Genomic DNA, 21,101 nt, shown 5'->3' with positions numbered 1-21,101 from the left:
AATTTTTAGAAGGTCCCATTCATCTAGTTTCTCTTCTGCTATTTGTGCATTTTGGGTTATGCTTGATAGTCTATTTATGCCATATATTAGGGCCCCCAAATTTGCCTGTAGTTTTTCCTTGAGGAAGTCTATAGTTTTAGGTTTCACATTTAAGTCTTTGTTAGATAAATAATGTCAGTGTCAGTTGGAAGAAGCACAGTGTCAACATACAGATGCAGCACGATGTGCTGAGAAGATACAAGAAAACTTGAAAAAGTCTAATTTAAAGCTGTATAGAAAATAACGTCAGTATTTATAAGACAAATAAGCAATGTAATGTAATTATATCAGTTATAATAAACCAAGAAAAAATGGGCATACAGATTAGTAGAGGCTAATCTTGCAGGAGCTCTGGTGGCATAGTGCCTAAGGCATTTGACTGCTAACCAGAAGGCTAGTGGTTCAAACCCACTAGCTACTCTCCAGAAGGGAGGTTGGGCAATCTACTTCTGTAGAAATACCGCTTCGTAAACCCAAGGAGCGGTCGCTATGAGTCAGATCCGTCTCCACGGCAGTGGTTGTGTTTGTGTTTTTTGTTATCTTGCACAGATACTAGTGATACAAAGTACCCGCAATCCTTATAGAAACAACCGAAGAAAGGCATAGAATAATCCCTCACAGACAGCTAAACACTGTGGGAGAGAGATCCAACGGATCTACCAACTCAGGACCATAGTATTGGGGGACACCAGACTCAGTGGGCAAAATAAAAAACATAAAAGTTTTGTTCCTCATCCTACATTGGTGAGTAGCGACTGGGATCTTAAAAGCTTTCATGCGGCCATCTAAGATGCAGCTAGTGGTTGCCTATCATCGGAAATGAAGAAGAGTGCAAAAAAACAAGGGCATTTGGAAGCAATCAGCCCTAGGACATGATGCCTTCAAGACCAGAAGAACTATATTGTGCCTGGCTACCAATGCCAACCACTCCAGAAAGGATCAAATCTGGAGATCCTGGATAGAGTGGGAGGAAAAACGTGGAACAAAATCCAAAATCTCAGTAATCATAAGAATTACTGGTCAGAAAGTGTCTGGTGAGACCCCCAATACTATGGTCCTGGGATACATTCTGGGACTGGAATAAAACTCACTCCCAGGAACTGGCTCTCAGCCCAATAGTAAATAAGATGTACATGCAGACCACTCAACCCATATTAACACACCCACATACTCTATGGAAATACATCCCTTGGAGCAATTGACCCCAGGGTACTAGAGGGGCAACATTTGTGGAGGAAATACAGGGCACACAGGAGTGCATAACTATGAGGGGCATGGGTGGGCATGGGGGGGTTTACTGGGCAGGGAGGGGAGGAGACTGAGTTAGGGTTGGGGATGGTATATGGGGAGTGAAACTAATGACATGTAATGTTGAATGTAAAACTCTTAAAATAAATTTTTTTTAAAAAATAAGTATTCTGCACTTAGATTTCATGTATTTTATAGTTGAAAAAGGAGATTCACATATTCATATTATTCAGGCATACTAAAAAGTTTTCCAGTAACTGAATTGGGTATCACTTTTTAATTAATTTTAAAAAATTAGTTTCTCAGTCTCCCTAGCCATGTTTCCAGTGCTCAATAGCCACATGTGCCTACTGGCTACTGTATTGGACAGTGCAGAACCAGAGATTCTGTTTCCATGCCCTGATCCTTGGGAGTGATAAATTTAGTGCTTTACAGTATTTCCTTCTCCATTTATTCATTCAAATATATGTTAAATTCTTATTTTAGTACAAGATCTCCCAGTATATAACCATAGAGGTCATATTCAATTCTCTTTGTATGGAAGACAGTGTTTTGCCTTTATTTCCATGTCTGAAACTCTTTTCCTGACAACATATTATAACATTTTGACAGTACCCATGCTTGCTAAGTCCTTTTCCTTCTCTATAGGGTGGTAGTTAGACAAATATCCCCCTTATCACAGATTTATTAGTGTCTCATGTTTATTTCTCATTCCAAGCTTCAGAACTTCATCTATCATTCTAATTGGAATGGTTAATACACACCACATCACTAGTTAATTTATTTTCTTAAAAAATCCACTCTTTATACCTGAACTAATTAAACAGGATGACTTAAATCACTTACTGATGAAAATTAAAGACTATAGTCAGCAGTATGGATTACTCCTCAATATAAAGAAAACAAAAATCCTCACAACTGGTCCAATAAACAGCTTCATGGTGGATGAAGAAAAGATTGAAGTTGTCAAGGGCTTCATATTACTTGGTTCTACAATCAACACCAATAGAAGCAGCAGTCAAGACATCAGACGACGTATTGCAATAGGCAAATCTGCTACAAAGAACCTCTTTCAAGTGATGAGGAGCAAGGATGTCTCCTTGAAGACTAAGGTGCGCCTAACCCAACCCATGGTATTTTCAGTCGCCTCTTATGTATGTGAGAGCTGGATAATGAATAAGGAAGACCGAAGAAGAGTTGATGCTTTTGAGTTGTGGTGTTGGAGAAGAATGCTGAGAGCACCATGGTCTGCTAAAAGGACTAACAAATCTGTCCTGGAGGAAGTGCAGCCAGATCCATCTTGGAAGTGAGAATGGCCAGACTTCATCTCACCTACTTTGGTCATGTCATCAGAAGGAACCATTCCCTGGAGAAGAGTATCATGCTTGGTAAAGTGGAGGGTCAACAAAGAAGAGAAAGGCCCTCAGTGAGATGGATAGACACAGTGGCTGCAACAATGGGCTCAGGTATAGCAAGGATCATGAGGCTGGTGCAGGATGGGGCAGTGTTTCATTCTGCTGTGCGTAGAGTCGCTATGAGTCAAAGACGACTTGATGGCACCTAACAACAACACAACAACTGAACAGTCATATTGCTTGGTATGCCATACGGAATCACCACAAAGTTCTTCTAAAAATCCTGCCCACCCCTCATACTTCCATCTTGATACATCCTTTAAATATAAAATTTCTTTGCTGAAATGATGGGTCTCTCCTCGTCCAGAACGAAGAAGAATGAAGAAAACCAAAATTCATGGAAACAATTAGTCCTAGCAACTGGTACAGCATCTGATCTGCAGCCTATATGACTAGGAGACCAGAAGAACTAGATGGTGGCCAGCTACCACTGTCATCCACTTGGAAGGGGATCTATTTAGGAGATCCTTGATAGAGAGGGAGTACAATGTCTAACAAAACTCAAAATCATTTGGAGAAAAAAAAAGGGGGGGACCAGGTTTGCTGGTCCGATAGAACCTGGTGGAACCACTGAGACTATGGCCCCTAACTGCCCTTCAGGTCTGGAATTGAACCAACACCCGTGATTTCCAGCCAAACAAAAGACAGGCATATGAGTTGAACATTTACCTCAGGTAGATACGCTCCTTGGAGAGAACAATCATGGGAGAAAGAAGGGCTGCTTATGCACAGGGAGACAGCTCAGGGGGCAGGAGTGCATGGAGGGATGGACATTGGGAAGAGGTAACTATGAGGAGGAAGTGGGAGGGGAGCTGTTGCATTGTGGTAAACTGTGGTCAGTGTCATTAGACAAAGTGTATGTGAACTGATGTATGGGAAGTAAAATTGCTCTGTAAATCTTCACCCAAATCACAATAAAAAAAAAAAAAAGAAATTTATTTGCTGAATTAAAGCTCATAGCAACTGCTTACTTCTGGGTGTTTCAGTCAATTTACGTATATTGTTGAGTTTCATCTCAATTCATTTGACAGTTATGATCCCTATCATATAATTTAATACCAGCTGTTAATATCTTGTGAATTGGGAGCATACAGCTCTATTATTCTTAAAAGATTTCTTCCATTCTTTTTCCTTTTTAAATCTTCTTTGTGTCTGCTCTGGGCCTGAAGCTCTCTGAATGTTAAGAATTGACACACCAAGAGTGGCTTTATCTCCCCCGCTTCCTTGTCAATTTGTTAGTTCTTTCATATGCAGCCCCAGGTTATCTTCTTCCTCCCTCTCTTTCTCTCTTTTGGGCTTTCTCTTGCTGCTCCAGCAGGCACACTCTCCTGGCCATATCTAGAAGAAGAAAGTTCAGATTTTTGCTTATTTCAGCTCTCCTGGGTCTGCTAACTTTATTGCTTCTTCTTGTTTCTCTTCCTCCACTCTTTACCAGTGGGTGTACTTATGCTGGACTTGCCTTGTGCAATTTCTTTTTCCCTTTCATCTGCCTGTTTGAATTGCTGCTTTATTTATGACTCTCTATTCTGTTATCCTTGACAGCCATATTTATAATTTCTCAGTCTGCATCTCTTAAGTAGGTATTTATTTGAGCTTGACAGCAACTCCATAATGATATCAAAAGCCCAGTCTGTAATGAGAAACTCTAGAAGGGAGTTTAACTTAGCTATGATCATATAACATAGCCAGCAGCAGTATCTAGCTGAACACTCTTTCTTCATTATTACTGTCTCTTCTACATCAGACTTCATTCCAAAATCAACAGCTTAATTTGAGATAGAGCTAAAAAATTCTCAACTAATTATATTATGTACTATGAATAGCTTTCTTACTCATTCTTGACTAGCTACACTGTGTAATGGCTTGATCTCTTCTGTACTCTAATCTACGTGTAAATAAAAATATGCATGTGTACATGCATGTGTGTTCTCATACATACGAATACACATACACACACAGATGTATCATATGCCCTCTGTGGTGGTGTTTTTCATGTATAAAATATAAAATGTTTTTTCCAGGCTCATATTCTACTTGACTGTGGTGAAGACAATGTTTGTAAACCCAAGCTGAAAGTTTCTGTAGATAGGTAAGTTTTGCTCCAAATAATGAATACTATAATAATGATCTTCAGTAAGAAATTTACATGGAAGAGCAAAATTTTTCTATTCAAAGTACTAATATATTTTAATGAGAATTAATTATATTGGAGGACAATGCAGGATGATATATGACTAAAACTATCAATAGTGTTAATATTTTGTTAATATCAAAAATATCCTGTGTTTTCAGTAGTAACTTTGATAGATCTGTTTTCCTCATCATTGTGCTGTGCCACAAAGTAACATTATATCCTCTAAAAAGAACACTTTATTATTGACGTACTCTTATACTCAATGGGATACTACCATTTTATATCATATATAAATTAAAAAGACCTGTGAAAATCACTGCAAATGATTACTTTAACTTTTTATTTTTTTAAAAAATCATGGAATTAATAAGTATATACAAATAAATATAACATTATTTCAGTAACAGATATGTGACCAATGTGATACACTCAGTGGCATCAATGTTTTCTTTTATTGAGCAAAGCACTGGATTTCCATGCTATTTCTAGTTTTCTATTGAGCTGTGAAGTAGTCTTAAAATATCTCGAGACAGTATTGAATGTGTTAGTACTATCTTTGTATTTATTTCTCATCTCTTTGAACATTCATGCTCTCCCCATGCAGTCTTTTTTAACTGTCTAGATTTGTTTTAATATGTAGTGATCAAAAGAAGATCTATATTGGAGACGACAACCCTCTGACACTGATTGTTAAGGCTCAGAATCGAGGAGAAGGTGCCTATGAAGCTGAGCTCATTGTTTCCATTCCACCGCAAGCTGATTTCATTGGGGTTGTCCGCAACAGTGAAGTAAGGAAGCCAATTCTTTAAAGATCAAAATGCACTTGTAGGCTTTGTTAATATTAATGAGATGTTCCTCTATTTAGTGAAGCACTAGCTTAGCCATTCTATCTAAAGCTAAATTACTAGACAATAGAGTGCCTATCTTACATAATTCCTTGTAAGCCTAATGTTTTGCATAATGCGTTGATGTAACATTTTTACAATTGCTGGGTAAGTGCCTTAAAACAAGGTCAGATAATGAAGTGTTTAAGCCTTTCCATCAAATTATTTGTCAGAGGTAGTGTGGTTATGTATCTAAGTCTTCTCAAGATCTCTCGGAAACACATTTGTACATGGCAGTTGTACACAGTTGAGGCTTTTCCCTCTCTACATTGCCTCAAATAGATGTATTTGCTTTGTGAAACCAAAATCTTGAATTTTCATTACTTGATATTGCCCAGGAACTTTATAGTCTTGTGATTTTTGCTTTTTTCTCCCATCAATAATTTATTTCTTTAGCATCCTTTTCTTTGTCTATCACAGGCCTTAGCAAGACTTTCCTGTGCATTTAAAACAGAAAACCAAACCCGCCAGGTGGTATGTGACCTTGGAAATCCAATGAAGGCTGGAACTCAAGTAAGTCATTTTAATTAAATTTTCTTTTTCCTTTAAAGAGAATAATGCAAATTTCTCTGGGTTTGTCCATAGTAATTTTTTATAAACACTTCAAATTGATATCATTAAGTTGGTTTTAATTAAGAATTCTTAGATAAGCAGAGTTTCATTTAGTTTTCATAAAGATACTAAAATAATAGATTGTACTGTTACACTGTGTTTATCAAACTGCTCTTTACTCTCCCTTCAGTTTGATAGATGGATAAGAACATGGTTAAAACTAAGAATTGAAATGATCATTTTGATATTTTAAACTGTTGCTTTTTTACATTGATCCTAAAAAAGCAACTCTGGAAAATACTCAGATACTCTTGACTGGAAGAGTTATCCCATTAATTTGAAACACTGTGTGCTCCCAAACAGAGAATCAAAGAAAAACTTGGTGTATGAAGAAAACTATAAAAGACTACTTCAAAAAACCATAAGTGGAAGAATATACCATGCTTGTGGATAGGAAGATTGAAAACTGTGAAAATGTCAATTCCACCCAAAGCAATCTGTGCATTCAATGCAATCCCAATCCAGATCCCATCAACATTCTTTAAGGATATGGAAAAACCAATCACTAACTTTATATGGAAAGGAAAGAGACCTTGGATAAGCAAAGCACTATTAAAGAAGAAGAAGAAAGTAGGAGGTCTCACACTGCCAGATCTCAAAACCTGCAATGCAGCCACAGTTGTCAAAACTGCCTGGTATTGGTTTAATGACAGATACATAGACCAATGGAATAGAATCGAGAACCCAGAAATAGATCCATCGACCTATGGTCAGCTGATCTTTGACAAAGGGCTGAAATCCATTAAATGGGGAAGAGAATGCTTAATTTTAAGCATTTAATAAATGGCGCTGGCAAAACTGGATATCCATTTGCATAAAAATGAAACAAGATCAGTACCTCACACAATACACAAAAACTACTAGCTCCAGATGGATCAAAGACTTAAATGTAAAACCTAAAACTATAAAGTTCCTCAAGGAAAATATAGGGGCAAATTTAGGGGCCCTAATATATGGCATAGATAGACTATTAAGTATAACCTCAAATACACAAACAGCAGTGGAAGAGACTGGATGAATGGGACCTTCTAAAAATTAAATTTTTATGTGCTTCCAAAGACTTCTCCAAAAGAGTCAAAAGAGAACCTACAGAAAGGGAAAAAATATTCAGCAATGACATATCTGACAAGAGACTTATCTCTGTAATTTATAGAAAACTCCAATACCTCAATGACAAAAAGACAAATAATCTAATTTAAAAATGGGTAGAAGACATGAATAGACACTTCACCAAAGACAATATTCAGGCAGCCAACAAATATATGAAGAAATGCTCATGATCATTAGCTATTAGAGAGATGCAAATCAAAACAACAAAGAGATACCATCTTGCCCCAGCACTAGTAGCAAAGTTCAACAAGACAGAAAATAAAAAATGCGGATGAGGATGCGGAGAGATTGCAACTCTCATACACTGCTGGTGGGACCATAAAGTGGTACAACCACTGTGGAAAGCAGTATGGCAATTCCTTAAAAAACTGGACTTAGAAATACCATTTGACCCAAGCATTCCATTACTAGGTATATGAATCCTAAAGAAGTGAGACCCAGGACAAGAACAGACATATATACACCACGTTCATTGCAGTACTATTTACAATAGCCAAAAGATGGAAACAACCTATGTGTCCATCAACTTAAGAAGGATAACCAAACTATGGTACATACACACAATGGACTACTTTGCAACCCTAAAGAATAACGTAGAATCTGCAAAACACCACATAATGTGGATGAACTTGGAGGACATTATGCTGAGTGAAATAAGTCAATCACAGAAGGACAAATATTGTATTAGTCCATTATTGTAAAAAGTCAAGGAAATGTTTATATATGAAAGGAAATTTTCTTTGTTGGTTACCAGGGGTAGGAGGGGAGGGGAGGGAACACTGTTAGATAGGTAGAGACAAGTATTGATTTGTGTGAAGAGTAGGGCAAGGTACCAGAGGTGATCAACACGGTGGCATTGAGGAAGAGGAAGACATAGAGAGGTACATGGTAGGTACACACAACAAAGATGAATCCTTTTGCACATATAGTACTGCATTGTCTGTGAAGGCAAAAGCAAACATGGATATAAGGGTGGGTAGATAGGTGGACAGGTTGAACTATTAGGTATGTCTATGCAGGGAGGAGTGTGCCCAAGACCATGTATATAGGGTTGGCAGACAATGTTTCTACAAGTGTATTGCTATGTTCTGTATAGTAGAGCTGACAGGGGACCAGGTTGTAGTCACTTCTTGGCCACAGCTAGCTACCCAGAGGGAGCTAGTAGTTGCACCTCTGGGCTCGGGGCCATAGTCGCAGGGGACATCAAACTCAATTGGCATAACACAAAACATTGTTCCACATCCTACTTTGGTGAGTAGCAACTGGAATCTTAAAAGCCTGCAAACGGTCATCCAGATGCAGTGATGGATCTATGCTTGTCCAGAGCAAAGAAGAATGAAGAAAACCAAAGATTCATGGAAACAATTAGTCCAAGCAACTGGTACACCATGAAATCCTCAGCCTATACAACTATGAGACCAGAACTAGATGGTGCCCAGTTACCACTGTCAGCTATTCGGAGGGGGATTTATTTAGAAGATCCTGGATAGAGTGGGAGAATGATGTGGAATAAAACTCAAAATCATGTTTTTTTTAAAAATTGAGGGACCAGGTTTGCTGGTCTGATAGAGCCTGATGAAACCACTGAGACTATGGCCCGTAGCTGCCCTTCAGGTCTGGAATTGAACCCACTCCTGTGGCTTCCAGCCAAACAAAAGACAGGCATATGAGGTAAACATTTACACCAGGTAGATACACTCCTTGGAGAGAACAATCATAGGAGAGTAGAAGGGCTTTGTATGCTCAGGGAGACAGCTCAGGGGGCAGGAGTGCATGGAGGGAAGGATACAGGGAAGAAGTAACTATGGGGAGGAAGTGGGAGGGGAGCTGTTGCATTGTGGGAAATTGTCAATGTCGTGAGACAAAGTATATGTGTACTGTTGTATGGAATGTGAATTTGCTCTATAAACTTTAACCCAAATCACAATTAAAAAAAAAAAAAGTGGAAAAGAAAAACTCTGATCAGGCTCCCTTTTAGATGGTGAAGTACAGAACCCAACAGATTGAGAAGTCTCACTGGGTCTCTTCTCAAATCCTGTAAAGCACAAACAGAATATAAACTAGTTAACCCACCAGTTGGCTTCAAGTCGATGCCAATTCATGGTGACCCCCAGTGTGTCAGGGTAGAACTGTGCTCCACAGGCCCTCAGTGGGTGATTTTTCAGAAGCACATCACCAGACCTCTTCCAAGGCACCTTTGCATGGACTCAAATCTACAACTTTGGGTCAGCAATTGAACACATCAACCATTTGCATCACCCAGAGACTCTATTTTGTGTTGCTTTTTCAGTAGTATTTATTTAATTGAACAGTAAATATTGGTAATTTGGAAATTCCTGATAATTTGGAACTAAATATTTCATGTTTATTTATGTATCTTTTCAAATTAAAGTCATTATTTCTAGAAGTTTGGTATCTTAGGAAAGAGGGCTTACACAAATATCTGAATTCCGTTTTTCATATGTATTTAACACAGTGTTTCATTAACAATAATCATGCTTTTTATTTTCTCACATTCTCATTTTTTCTTGCTCTCTCACTCATAGCTCATCTAGTATAGATAGTTCATGGTTTTGCCACATGGTCAACTCCAAGCTTTGTAAAGTGGAAGGCAGTTTGATGAAATATCTAAGAAGTGCCATTTTTATATATAACATAATCCCCAAGTAACCTGCTTTCTCTCACCTTGCTGTTCAGTTGTCATCTTTATCATCTACCATTTTTCTGCCTACAGGAGTTAGGATGTTTGGTTTTAGTGGGGTTGTGAGAGAGATGGAGAAATTCTGGTTCTGGCTGTGCCGAGGCCTGTCTTTTTAAGCCACATTCTCTTACTCTTGTAAACTACCAATTTGCTCCTTTCAGTTTCTTTCCTGACCTGTCAGTACAGGTTCATTTTTTAGCTTTCTGTTACTAAATCATTGTGCATAATTGCTGTAACATTTTACTGAATCAGCAATTTGCTATTACATTTTGCTAGTTAATAACTTAATAGCTAATATTCTATCAAAGCAAAACCAAACTCACTGCCATTGAGTCAATTCTGGCCTATAGCTACCCTACAGGACAGAATGGAATTGTCCCAGGGGTTTCCAAGGCTGTAAATCTTTATGGAAGCAGACTGCCGCATCTTTCTTCTGTAGTGGCTGATGGGTTTGAACCACTGACTTTTGGTTCATAGCCTAATGCTTTTAACTACTGCAAAACCAGAAGTAAATTATGACAATAATTTTTGTTAAATAGGTTCCTTTATGGATTAGCCCAAGTATCTTAAATAAGAGACTTGATAGAAAATCAGATTTAATCATCTTTGTTAGAGTACTTTCCGGTTTACTTGTAAGTTTGTTGTTGTTGTTGTTATGTGCCATCGAGTCGGACCCGACTCATAACGACCCCTTCTTGGGTTTCCGAGGCAGTATCACTATGGAATAGATTGCCCCATCTTCCTTCTGAGGAGTGGCTGGTGGGTTTGAACCGCCAGCCTTCTGGTGAGCAGTCAAGTGCCTTTAGCCACTATGCTACCAGTAAGTTTAGAAATACCAATTTTGAAAGAATCATTTTTATTTGAATAGTTGATATGAAATTTCACTAATTAGACATTATTTTGACTAACATTACCATCTTCTCTTCCCATTTAAGCTTTTAGCTGGTCTCCGGTTCAGTGTACACCAGCAATCAGAGATGGATACATCTGTGAAATTTGATTTGCAAATCCAAAGGTATACATATTTTATTAGCTTATAATCACTATTAAGGAAATATTATTAGTTATAAACTTACTATGTTATGTGCTTTAAATATTATAGAACATAAGAAACTGAAATTTCAGTACTTGGTTATAGCATTGTTAAAGTCAATATTTATATCATGAGAATAATTACACTGTCAATTTTGAGCTTGTAAAACAAAATTTCTATACCATTAAACATGAATATTAGACCTTATAGATGGATGACTTCAAAAGAGGAAGTCAAACTTTTGATCATCTTGGAATTAAATCCCAATGAAAATAATTACTTTGATTTATAAATTTTTCATTTCCTTGGTATTTTTAATTTGTTCATTTTTAATTTCACTGAATTTGCCTCTTATGATTTTGATGATGATTGTGTTAATTCAGTTCTAAGTATATATTTTTTTCTTTTTCAGTTCCAATCTTTTTGACAAAGTAAGCCCAATGGTATCTTACAAAGCTGATCTTGCTGTTTCAGCTGCTGTTGAGATAAGAGGGTCAGTATGATCACTAAGTTGAGTATCTCATTCTCATGATTGCTTTTTAAAAGTAACTACTAGGCCCTAGCTTCTTTCTGATAGTTGCTACTTCACGTTTAGTGGTGGTTTTACTAAGGCTGTAGCTTCTGTAGAGAAAAGAGACTTTTATATGTATATATGTGTCCCAAAGCCCCTAATATTTATCTGGTGAATATCTGGGAAGGAATTTGACATGGTAACCATCGGTGCAAAATAAGTTTATTGAACTTTTACACAAATTAACTTACCAACTCGCCTGTCAATATGTACATTTAATAAAGAGTAGTTTGTGTGTATGTGCATGTGCATACATACACGTGTAGATATTTTTCCTTTGAGAAGCATGTTATATTTTTTTTATTTCTAATTTTATTCATTTGAATACCAGGTACTTTTGAAAATGAACTGACTATATCATTTTGATATTCATGGTAGGTTTTCTTTGGTCATTGTTTAGAGTCTCAAGTCCTGATCATATATTTCTTCCGATTCCAAACTGGGAGCATGAGGAGAACCCTGAGACTGAAGAAGATGTTGGGCCAGTTGTTCAGCACATCTATGAGGTTTGCAGCTGTTGGATATAAATGAAACCTAGTCAGAGAGCCACTAAAGGCTACTTTAAACAGAAACAAAATCTATATACTGTTTACATAAACTCTGCATAGCATAAATACTTCTCAGATGTTTCTTTGAAGTTTGGCCCTATTTATAAATTCATTTTTATTAGTCAAGTACCTTCAAGTGGTTAAAGAAAGCAATTTATATAAATTGTTTTTTAAAACCAATTACTTCTTCTTGAATAAAGGTAATAAATATATCATGAAGTATTTTCACATGGATATTTTACAATTATGACAAAAATTTGAAAATAGTGAAAAATCAAAATTTTGTTTCTACTGGATCAAGTTTTTCTTTGCCTTTTGTCAATATTTTAAAAATATTTTCTTTAGCTTTTCATCCTGCAAACGTTTTCTCAGATAAATTTTGAGTTTGATCTTTTTTGTTTAATGATAATCACCTTGAAATATTAGAAGAACTGTGGAATGTCTGCTATTTCCTGTTACTAATGTAATTGCTAAAATTAATTAGGAGAATGATAATAAAATAGATTTTTGCCCAAAGTATGCTATATTTTCTTTTCCTCATTAGCTGAGAAACAATGGTCCAAGTTCATTCAGCAAGGCAATGCTAAATCTTCAGTGGCCTTATAAATATAACAATAACACTTTGTTGTACATCCTTCAATATGATATTGATGGGCCAATGAACTGCACTTCAGATATGGAGATTAACCCTTTGAGAATTAAGGTAATTTGCTTAATAGCAGCTCTTTATTGTGATATTTCATTTCCTTTTTTTTTCTAAACCTATAAAGCAAATGCATGAAATAAAGACAACTAGTTTAATACACAAACTCACCCAGTAAAAGTACTCTAATTCTTACTTAGCACACTGAAGTTTGGATTATTTGTATAACGAGTAAGGATTAATTCTCTGAATGTAATTCTGTAGTGTCTCGTGAGCTTCAGCACGTAATCTTTAAGTGACTCAGTTTGACCTTGACTATCTCATTGAGGTTTATTCAATGTATAATATTCTATTAAGGGAGGGCAGTGGGATTCAGTGGTAGAACTCTCGCTTTCCATATGTGAGATCTGGAGTCAGTTCCTGGCCAGTGTAACCCAAGCACAGGCGCCATGCATCTGTCATTGGAAGCCTGCATGTTTCTGTGATGCTGAACAGGTTTCAGAGAGCTTCCAGATGAAGATGGTTTAGGAAGAGAGGCAGCCCTGGCTCTCTGCTTCCAAAAATCAGCCAATGAAAACCTTGTGACTCATCATGGTCCTGTGTGTTGTGCACGGGGTCCTCACGAGCCAACTCAACAGCAGCTAACAATAATAAGGACGCTGTGGAATTTCTGTCTCTGAGATAAGATAAAACATTTACTTTCTTTTTTGACTTACACAGACTAGAAAAATGTCATTATATGTAATTATATGGAACTGGATATTGTCATCTCCATCCTGACATACATTTGGATAGGAAGCTATCCAAGCTATTCACAACATTGAATAAGAAAAATTAAGAAAATAAAAAAAAGTAAACTCATGATTGACACTCCTCACAGATGTAATGTGTGATTTCAGACTGTTTTTGTATGTTTCATCAGTTTCCATTCAGCTACACAAGGGGAGAAAATCAAGGTTAGGCAGAGGTAACTTCTGTCTACAGGACTCTAAACTTTATTTTCTGTCATAACTAAGCTTATTTTTATTCACTACTTTTAATAGCTGGATTAATGTCAAACTGTAAGTGTAAAAACATTTCCTATTGTTATTATTACCACCATTTTATTAATGCAATCCTAGGTCTCAACTTCACAGACAACTGAGAAGAATGACACAGTTGCTGGGCAGGGTGACTGGAACCATCTCATCACTAAGCGAGATCTCACCCTCAGAGAAGGGGATGTTCACACTTTGGTAAGTGCCATTTTAACGACACACACTTTAAACATTTTAAAAATGTGATTATAAGATTGATGCCAAATAACATATTTCAAAAATAACAACAGCTGTTCTCATAAGAACTACATATATTTTTATACCATTCAATGTTCTTACTTTCCTTGTAATCAAACTAGTCTCACTTTTCCTTCAAATGATCCATCTTTGTAGCCTGCTGATAAAAATACTTAAAATTTTCTGACTTGTTTTCTGCCTGCACTTTTTAATGACCTCTTGGTCTTGCCCTCATGAGCTTGGTGCCCACAGGGTGGGGTAGGTCTTGACAAGGGCTTATGGCAAGTCTGGGTCCTCTGCCTTCCTTAAATAAGAGGGTATTACTCGTCTTTACCAGGGAGGAATGGGCTACTTCCTTGAGCCAGAGGGTTCAGGGTAACGTGAAGTTTTAAGAGCAGAAGCCCAGATCTCACCATCTTAAGTCTCATGGCCCCATTCTTTCCCAGTCCAGGTTTTGACTTTAGCAAAGCAGACCTACTAGAATTTAGAATTCAAGCTTCTCTGGAGCTCTGATACTTTTATAATTAAATTCTAGACTTGATCCTGAGCTTTTTAAGCCCTTGTCCTACAAGATGGCTTTATCAGCTGTCTTACATTGCTGATTCATCACCTTCAGCCTTTTATGACCTTTCTTTTTTTTATTGTGATGAAAACATATATAACAAATCATAGGCTATCTCAGCAGTCTCACAGGTACAGTTCAGTGGCAGTGATTGCTAGTTGTGCAGCCATTCTCACTACTCTTTTTCAAATCATTCCTCTACCATTAACATAAAGTCATTGTCCCCTAAGTAAAAACTCCCTCTGGTAACTACTAATAATCTTTGGTTTCTATATATTTACTTACTTCATTCAAATGAGATCATATAATATTTTTCCTTTTGTGACTGTCCTATTTCACTCAGCATGATGTTTCAGGGTTCATCCATGTAGTAGCGTACCTCAACACTTCATTTCTCTTTAAGGCTGAGTAATATTTCATTGTGTGTCAGAACCACATTTGGTTCTCTATTATGTTAACAGACATTTGTTTCTACCCTTTGGCCGTCGTGGAAGCTGCTTCAGTGAACACTGTGATGTACAGGTTTCTGTTTGCATTACTTCCTTCACTTCTAGATATAGACCTAGGATTGATACTGCTAGGTTCATATGGTAGCTCTGTGTTCAACTTTTTAAGGAACTGCCGAACTGTTTTCCACATGCTGTACCATTTTACATTCCCACCAGCAACAGTTATAGTTTCTCCACAGCTTTGCAAACATGTGTTGTTATCCTTTTTTTGATCATTGACATTCTAATAGGGGTGAGATGGTATCTCATTGTAGCTTTGATTTGCATCTCTCTGATGGTTAATAATGTTCAGCATCTTTTCATATAGTTATTGGCCATTTGAATATCCTCTTTGGTGGACTGTCCAAGTCCTTCGCTCATTTATTGATTGGGTTGTCTTTTTGTTGTTCAGTTGTTGAAAATTTTTATATATTTTGGGTATTAGACTCTTATTCAATATATGGTCCCTAGAAACTTTGTGTACGTAATCTTTTCACTTTTTTGATAAAGTCCTTTGATGAACAGAAATATTTCATTTTTATGAGGCCCCATTTGTCTGTTTTCTTTTGCTGCTTGTGCTTTTGCTGTCATATCACATAATGCACCATTAAAAACTAGGGCTTGCAGTCATGCCCCTATATTTTCTTGTAAGAATTTCATAGTCTTAATATTCATATTTAGGTCCTTGATCCATTTTGAATTGGCTTTTGTGTATAGTGTGAGGTATGGATCATTACTTGTTTTTCTGCATGTGGAAATCCCATTTTCCAAGCACCGTTATTGAAGACTCGTCCTTCCCCATTGAATGGACTTAGCGCTCTTGTTAAAAATTGGTTGATCATGAAATCAGGAAGTGAGTCCTCTTACTTTGCTCTTTAAGATTGCTTTAACTGTTTGGGGGCCCTTGTCCTTCTATGTAAACTTGAGGACCAGTTTTTCTATTTCTGTAAATAAAGCTGTTAGAATTTTTATGGGAATTGCACTGAATTTGTAGATTGCTCTGGAGTCTTAATTATATAGCTAGCCCTCTCCAAAAGCTATGTGAGCCCATTATTATTAAAATTATTACATCATCCCTCTCACCAATTTCTTATGTCTGAAATACTGTACCAACTTCAGAATGGGTATGGGACTGGAATCTATTCTCCTCTAACTTTACAAAGGAGGAGGAGGATCAAGATCCACATTAACAACTCAGGGCTGATTCCTGTGAGGTGGTGGTACCACCACCCTCCAACCTTTTTACCAATTCTGATACCAACTATCCATCCCAAGGCACTCTCTACTTCTCTGCTGGATTTGAAATTCATTGTAGTGGCCACAGAATTCAAAGACAATGCTCATAATTATGGAATTTATTAGGGAAGTAACAGGTTACAATTCAGAATCAGAAATCAGGATACAGTTCTTCAATAATGACAGCCTCTTTTCAGCCATGCCACAGGCATGCTTCTCTGCCCTGTGGCTCTCTGGCCTTTGGTTTGCTCAGGCAAATGTTATAAAGCTCTTTTAGCATTGCAAATAGGTGCCCAAAGAGGCACCTCACTCTGCCAGCAAGCCTCTGCCCACGGCACTCAGCTTTTTCACTCTAAGGGCTGGGATACCCACCACTCTGTCTCCTTTTGGTCTCTTGGTTCTCCTGCCTCTGCTGCCATTGTTTGTCTGCTGCTGCTTCTCATAGTCTCTCACCTTCTCAGCAAAGTGTTATAGCTCTTTCTCTGTCTCCTGGGTTGAGGATGTTCAGCTCAGGGATCTCAGCTCCAAAGGACATGCTTCATTCCTGGCTCTTCTTTCTTGATAGTAGCAAGCTCCCCCTTTCTATCTCTGGCTGCTTATTTTAAGGCTAGTGGATGATAAAACTGACCAATTCTCATGTTAGGGCTCCATACACTTTATTTGCAAAGTCCCATCCCCACAAAGGTGTCATGTACCTTATCAACAAACTACCTTATCCCCTTGGTGGGCTATATAAGCACCTCACATTTGCATAATCCCACTCAGTCATCTAGGGGGAATCACAAAGTCACAGAACAAGGCTTGAAGAGCCATATTAAGTAATTCACTGCACCACAATATGCAAAAATGTATTCTCTACTATCTCTAAGGGTTCCCTATCTCAGCTTTTGGATAGTGAAGTGTTAACAGTTGCCCCATTATAGCCTGCCCAAGACTCAGTACTTCACCTACCACTGGTGCTGGGGTCCTCATTGCCAGCTACCACCTGGCAGGTAGTCCAGCTCGAAAGATCTTTTCATAGGCCTGCTCCAGCAACAGCAGTTCCCTGGGAACAGATTCTGAAGCAGGGATTTGCATGTGAGAGATTGACTGTGGAGTATGGGTGAAGGAAAGGAGCCCTGGTGGTGCAGTGGTTAAACAGTTGGCTGCCAACTGACAGGCCAGTGGTTTGAACCTATCAGCTTCTCCACAGGAGAAAAGACCTGCAATCTGCCCCCATAAAGATTACAGCCTAAAAAACTCTTTCAGTGTTACTGTGAGTTAGAATCAACTCAGTGGCACGCATCATGGGAAGGGAAGAAGCAGGAATTGTCAAGGAGAAGTTGAACTTTGATGTGGTTCAAACAAAGGTCTCACCTGACTCCAAGGGAAACTGGAGCTAAGATAGCTCTTCATGGTTATTGCAGTCTAGGGTGTGGTCTCCAGGCTTTGGTATCCCCATACCAACCATTCATTAGATGCAGCTGTCTCCAGGGAAGGTAGTACCTTTGGAGGAGATAGCTCTCCCCGGGTGAATATAGTTACCTACAGGGATTTACCTGTGAGCCCTCAGCAACCAATAATTCTAGTAGTTTGAGAATGATTGCTTCCTGCTAAAGGGAGAAGGCAGGAGCTAGGGCCGGGCTCTGTATCCACCATGAGAAACAAAGTACAACATGGCTCATATTATCATACATGTATTTTAATTTTTTCTCTCTCTTCCTCCCTCAGTTATCTATCTATCTATCTATCTATCTATATAGCATATATATATCTATATAATAAAGATTCACATTATGGTTAGAACTCAACATTCTTTAGGCAAACCCAGAGCATGGTGGCTTTATTAAGATATGAAAACTAGATCACAGTAACTTTGAGGAAAATAAAAATCAATAGAGTGAATTTTCAGTGGTTCAATAACTGGTCACCATTAGCCCTGTAGTAATAATGTGGCATGCTAATGGCCTCTGCCACATTCAATGTTTTTGCAGTAACTTGAAGAAGGCAATGAAAACAAATGTACACTACCTCCTATGTGCCAGTCAAACTGCACTAGACACATCACATGCAGATATATATATCTTATATTACAATATAAGCTATATGAGTGCAAGGACTTTTGATTTTTTTTTTTAATTTTACCATGGTAAATTTATATATCAAAATATATCAATTTATATAATAAATTTATCAAAAATTTATATATCAAACATATATATCAAAATAATTGCCTTATTGTATAACCATTTTATAGTGTCCAGTTCAGTTACATTAATTTTTTTAGTTAACAACTCTATCTCTAGCATCTAGAATGATGCCTGTGATTTAGTAAATAGTTGTGTAATGAATTGATTTAGTACGTATTTGTTGAATGAATGAATATAAAAGATATAGTAGACTTTAGAAGGAAGTTTTTAAGTCCAGTCTACCCTATAAAAAGGAGCTCTGGTAGCATAGCTGCTAAGGCATTTGACTGCTAACCAGAAGGCTGGTGGTTCAAACCCACCAGCCACTCCCCAGAAGGAAGATTGGGCAATCTACTTCTGTAGTGATATTGCGTCGGAAACCCAAGGAGGGGTCACTATGAGTCGGGTCCGACTCGACGGCACACCACCACAACAACAACAACCACTCTATAAAAATAGGTCTGATGAACTATTAACTGTTACATTCCATAGAGTCTATTCCAACTCATAGCAACCCTCTGGAACAGAGTAGAACTATCCCACAGCGTTTCCAAAGATGTAATCTTTATGGAAGCAGACTGCCACATCTTTCTCCTGCAGAGTAGTTAGTGGGTTCCAACCATCAACCTTTCCATTGGCAGCCAAGTGCTTAACTGTTGTGCCACCAGGGCTCCTTAACTGTTAACTAGTATCTACTTCACTAATTCCAGTGAGGAGGAGACCTTGTACTATATAACCAAGTAACTGTTCTATTGTTAAATGGCTCTGAGATTCAAAATTCCTTACACTTTACATTTGTGGATATATTGGTTTTAGTGCATTGTTTCAGCTTTTTGAGAACTTGCAAAACCATGATTTTTAAACAGATTTATTGATTATCACACTTAGGTTTGTGCTATTTGCAAATTTGATGAAGTTTTTATAGTTTAGTTGAAAAATCATATGCTTTCCTTTGGGGTCAGATGTTTCTGGATTTGACTCTGTGTCCCCTGTTATTTGCTTAATAACATTGACCCATTTGCTAATCTTTCTGAGCTTTAATTTTCTCATCAAATGATGGTACCACTTGAAGAATAACATTGTTGTGGTGTCTGCATGTGATGTCTAGTGCAATTTGACTGGCACATAGCAGGTGGTGCACATTTGTTTCATTTCATTGCCTCCTTCAAGTTACTGCAAAAACACTGAATATGGCAGAGGCCATCGGCATGCCACTTGATTATTAACTACTGTAGGGCTACCATGGACCAGTTATTATCAACCATTAAAAATTCATTTGTTGGTTTTTATTTTCCACAGAGTTATTGTGATCTGGTTTTCATGTCTTAATAAAGTCATCATGCTCTGGGTTTGCCTAAAGAATGTTGAGTTCTAACCATAAAAGTGAATCCTTTATTATATAGATATAATAGATCTATAACAAAGCACATTAAAACCAACCCCTTCATAACAAAGAGCAAAAGAGCATTCATAGTCTCAACTCTTAGCCTTTTTCCTTTTAGGCATTATTCCCATAAGACAAGAGAACCTGGATTGTTTCTTTAAATTCCTTTGGTTTTCACATAAAAAGAATAAAATGCCAAATTTTCAAATGTTTAAGTTTGAAGACATGATAGATTGATCACTTCATGAAAGTAAAAGAATTTGTTTTGGAAGGGCTGTGGAATCGCTGAATGTTTGAAGATCGTCTGCCAGGTTGGGCGACTAGACAGAGGAAAGAGTGCAATCCTATACGTTAAGTCTCTCCTATGGACCGAGACCTTTATGAATGTAAGTGGACAGGGACAGCATTAAAAGCTTATCCACTTTTTCAAAGAAATAAGTCCTGACATTAGGAAATAATCTCATTGTTATTTCCATACAGAAGGAAAACCAGAATCACTCATATTCTCTGAAGTCATCTGCTTCATTTAATGTCATAGAGTTTCCCTACAAGAACCTTCCAATTGAGGATATCTTCAACTCCACATTAGTAAGTCATTTATTTGGGGAACTTAAATAAATATATTCAGTTCAGACACCTCAGGTGCTTTGTTTTCTGTTTTTTAATAGTGGCTGTTTAGGTTTTGGGATAATTTTTAAAAATTGAGGTATGTGATAGGATTGTAACATAATTTTATTACTTTACTTCTACCAGGAAATTATTAAAGCTAGAGCTTTCATTTTACTATTGTGACCTATGAATAAAATTTCTTGGTATATGCTGAAATTTTGTGGGAGAAATTCTAAATTTCTGAAATTCTCCCTACAAAGTTTACAAACTTGGAAATGAACTATAATAAGTAAAGACATTTTGAAGATCTTCAATATAAGAATTAAAAATAAGATCAAGTCATTGTAAACTGGTTTGAATTATTTAAAAATAATTTCTGAACTAATGAGCAGTTAACCCACCAGGAGGAGTTTTATGTGTGCATGCTTTTATTACCAAATAC

At 37.3% G+C, this 21,101-nt stretch overlaps 1 protein-coding gene across 1 annotated transcript in view; it reads left to right on the top strand.

The window, feature by feature from the left end:
* Positions 1-21,101, top strand: part of ITGAV (integrin subunit alpha V) — a 137,615-nt gene that overhangs the window by 115,708 nt on the left and 806 nt on the right. Inside the window, exons 19-28 of the mRNA XM_007959852.2 lie at positions 4,724-4,791; positions 5,477-5,624; positions 6,141-6,233; positions 11,079-11,158; positions 11,589-11,669; positions 12,148-12,253; positions 12,840-12,998; positions 14,060-14,173; positions 20,323-20,436; positions 20,531-20,638. Of these exons, the coding sequence (XP_007958043.1) occupies positions 4,724-4,791; positions 5,477-5,624; positions 6,141-6,233; positions 11,079-11,158; positions 11,589-11,669; positions 12,148-12,253; positions 12,840-12,998; positions 14,060-14,173; positions 20,323-20,436; positions 20,531-20,638 (1,071 nt within the window). The remainder of the gene's footprint in view (positions 1-4,723; positions 4,792-5,476; positions 5,625-6,140; positions 6,234-11,078; positions 11,159-11,588; positions 11,670-12,147; positions 12,254-12,839; positions 12,999-14,059; positions 14,174-20,322; positions 20,437-20,530; positions 20,639-21,101) is intronic.

This window comes from Orycteropus afer, unplaced genomic scaffold (genome assembly GCF_000298275.1).
Source record: "Orycteropus afer afer isolate SDZICR_OR568_19922 unplaced genomic scaffold, OryAfe1.0 scaffold00001, whole genome shotgun sequence".
Classification (NCBI taxonomy): Eukaryota; Metazoa; Chordata; class Mammalia; order Tubulidentata; family Orycteropodidae; genus Orycteropus; species Orycteropus afer.
This window is presented reverse-complemented; position numbering and strand designations above follow the sequence as displayed.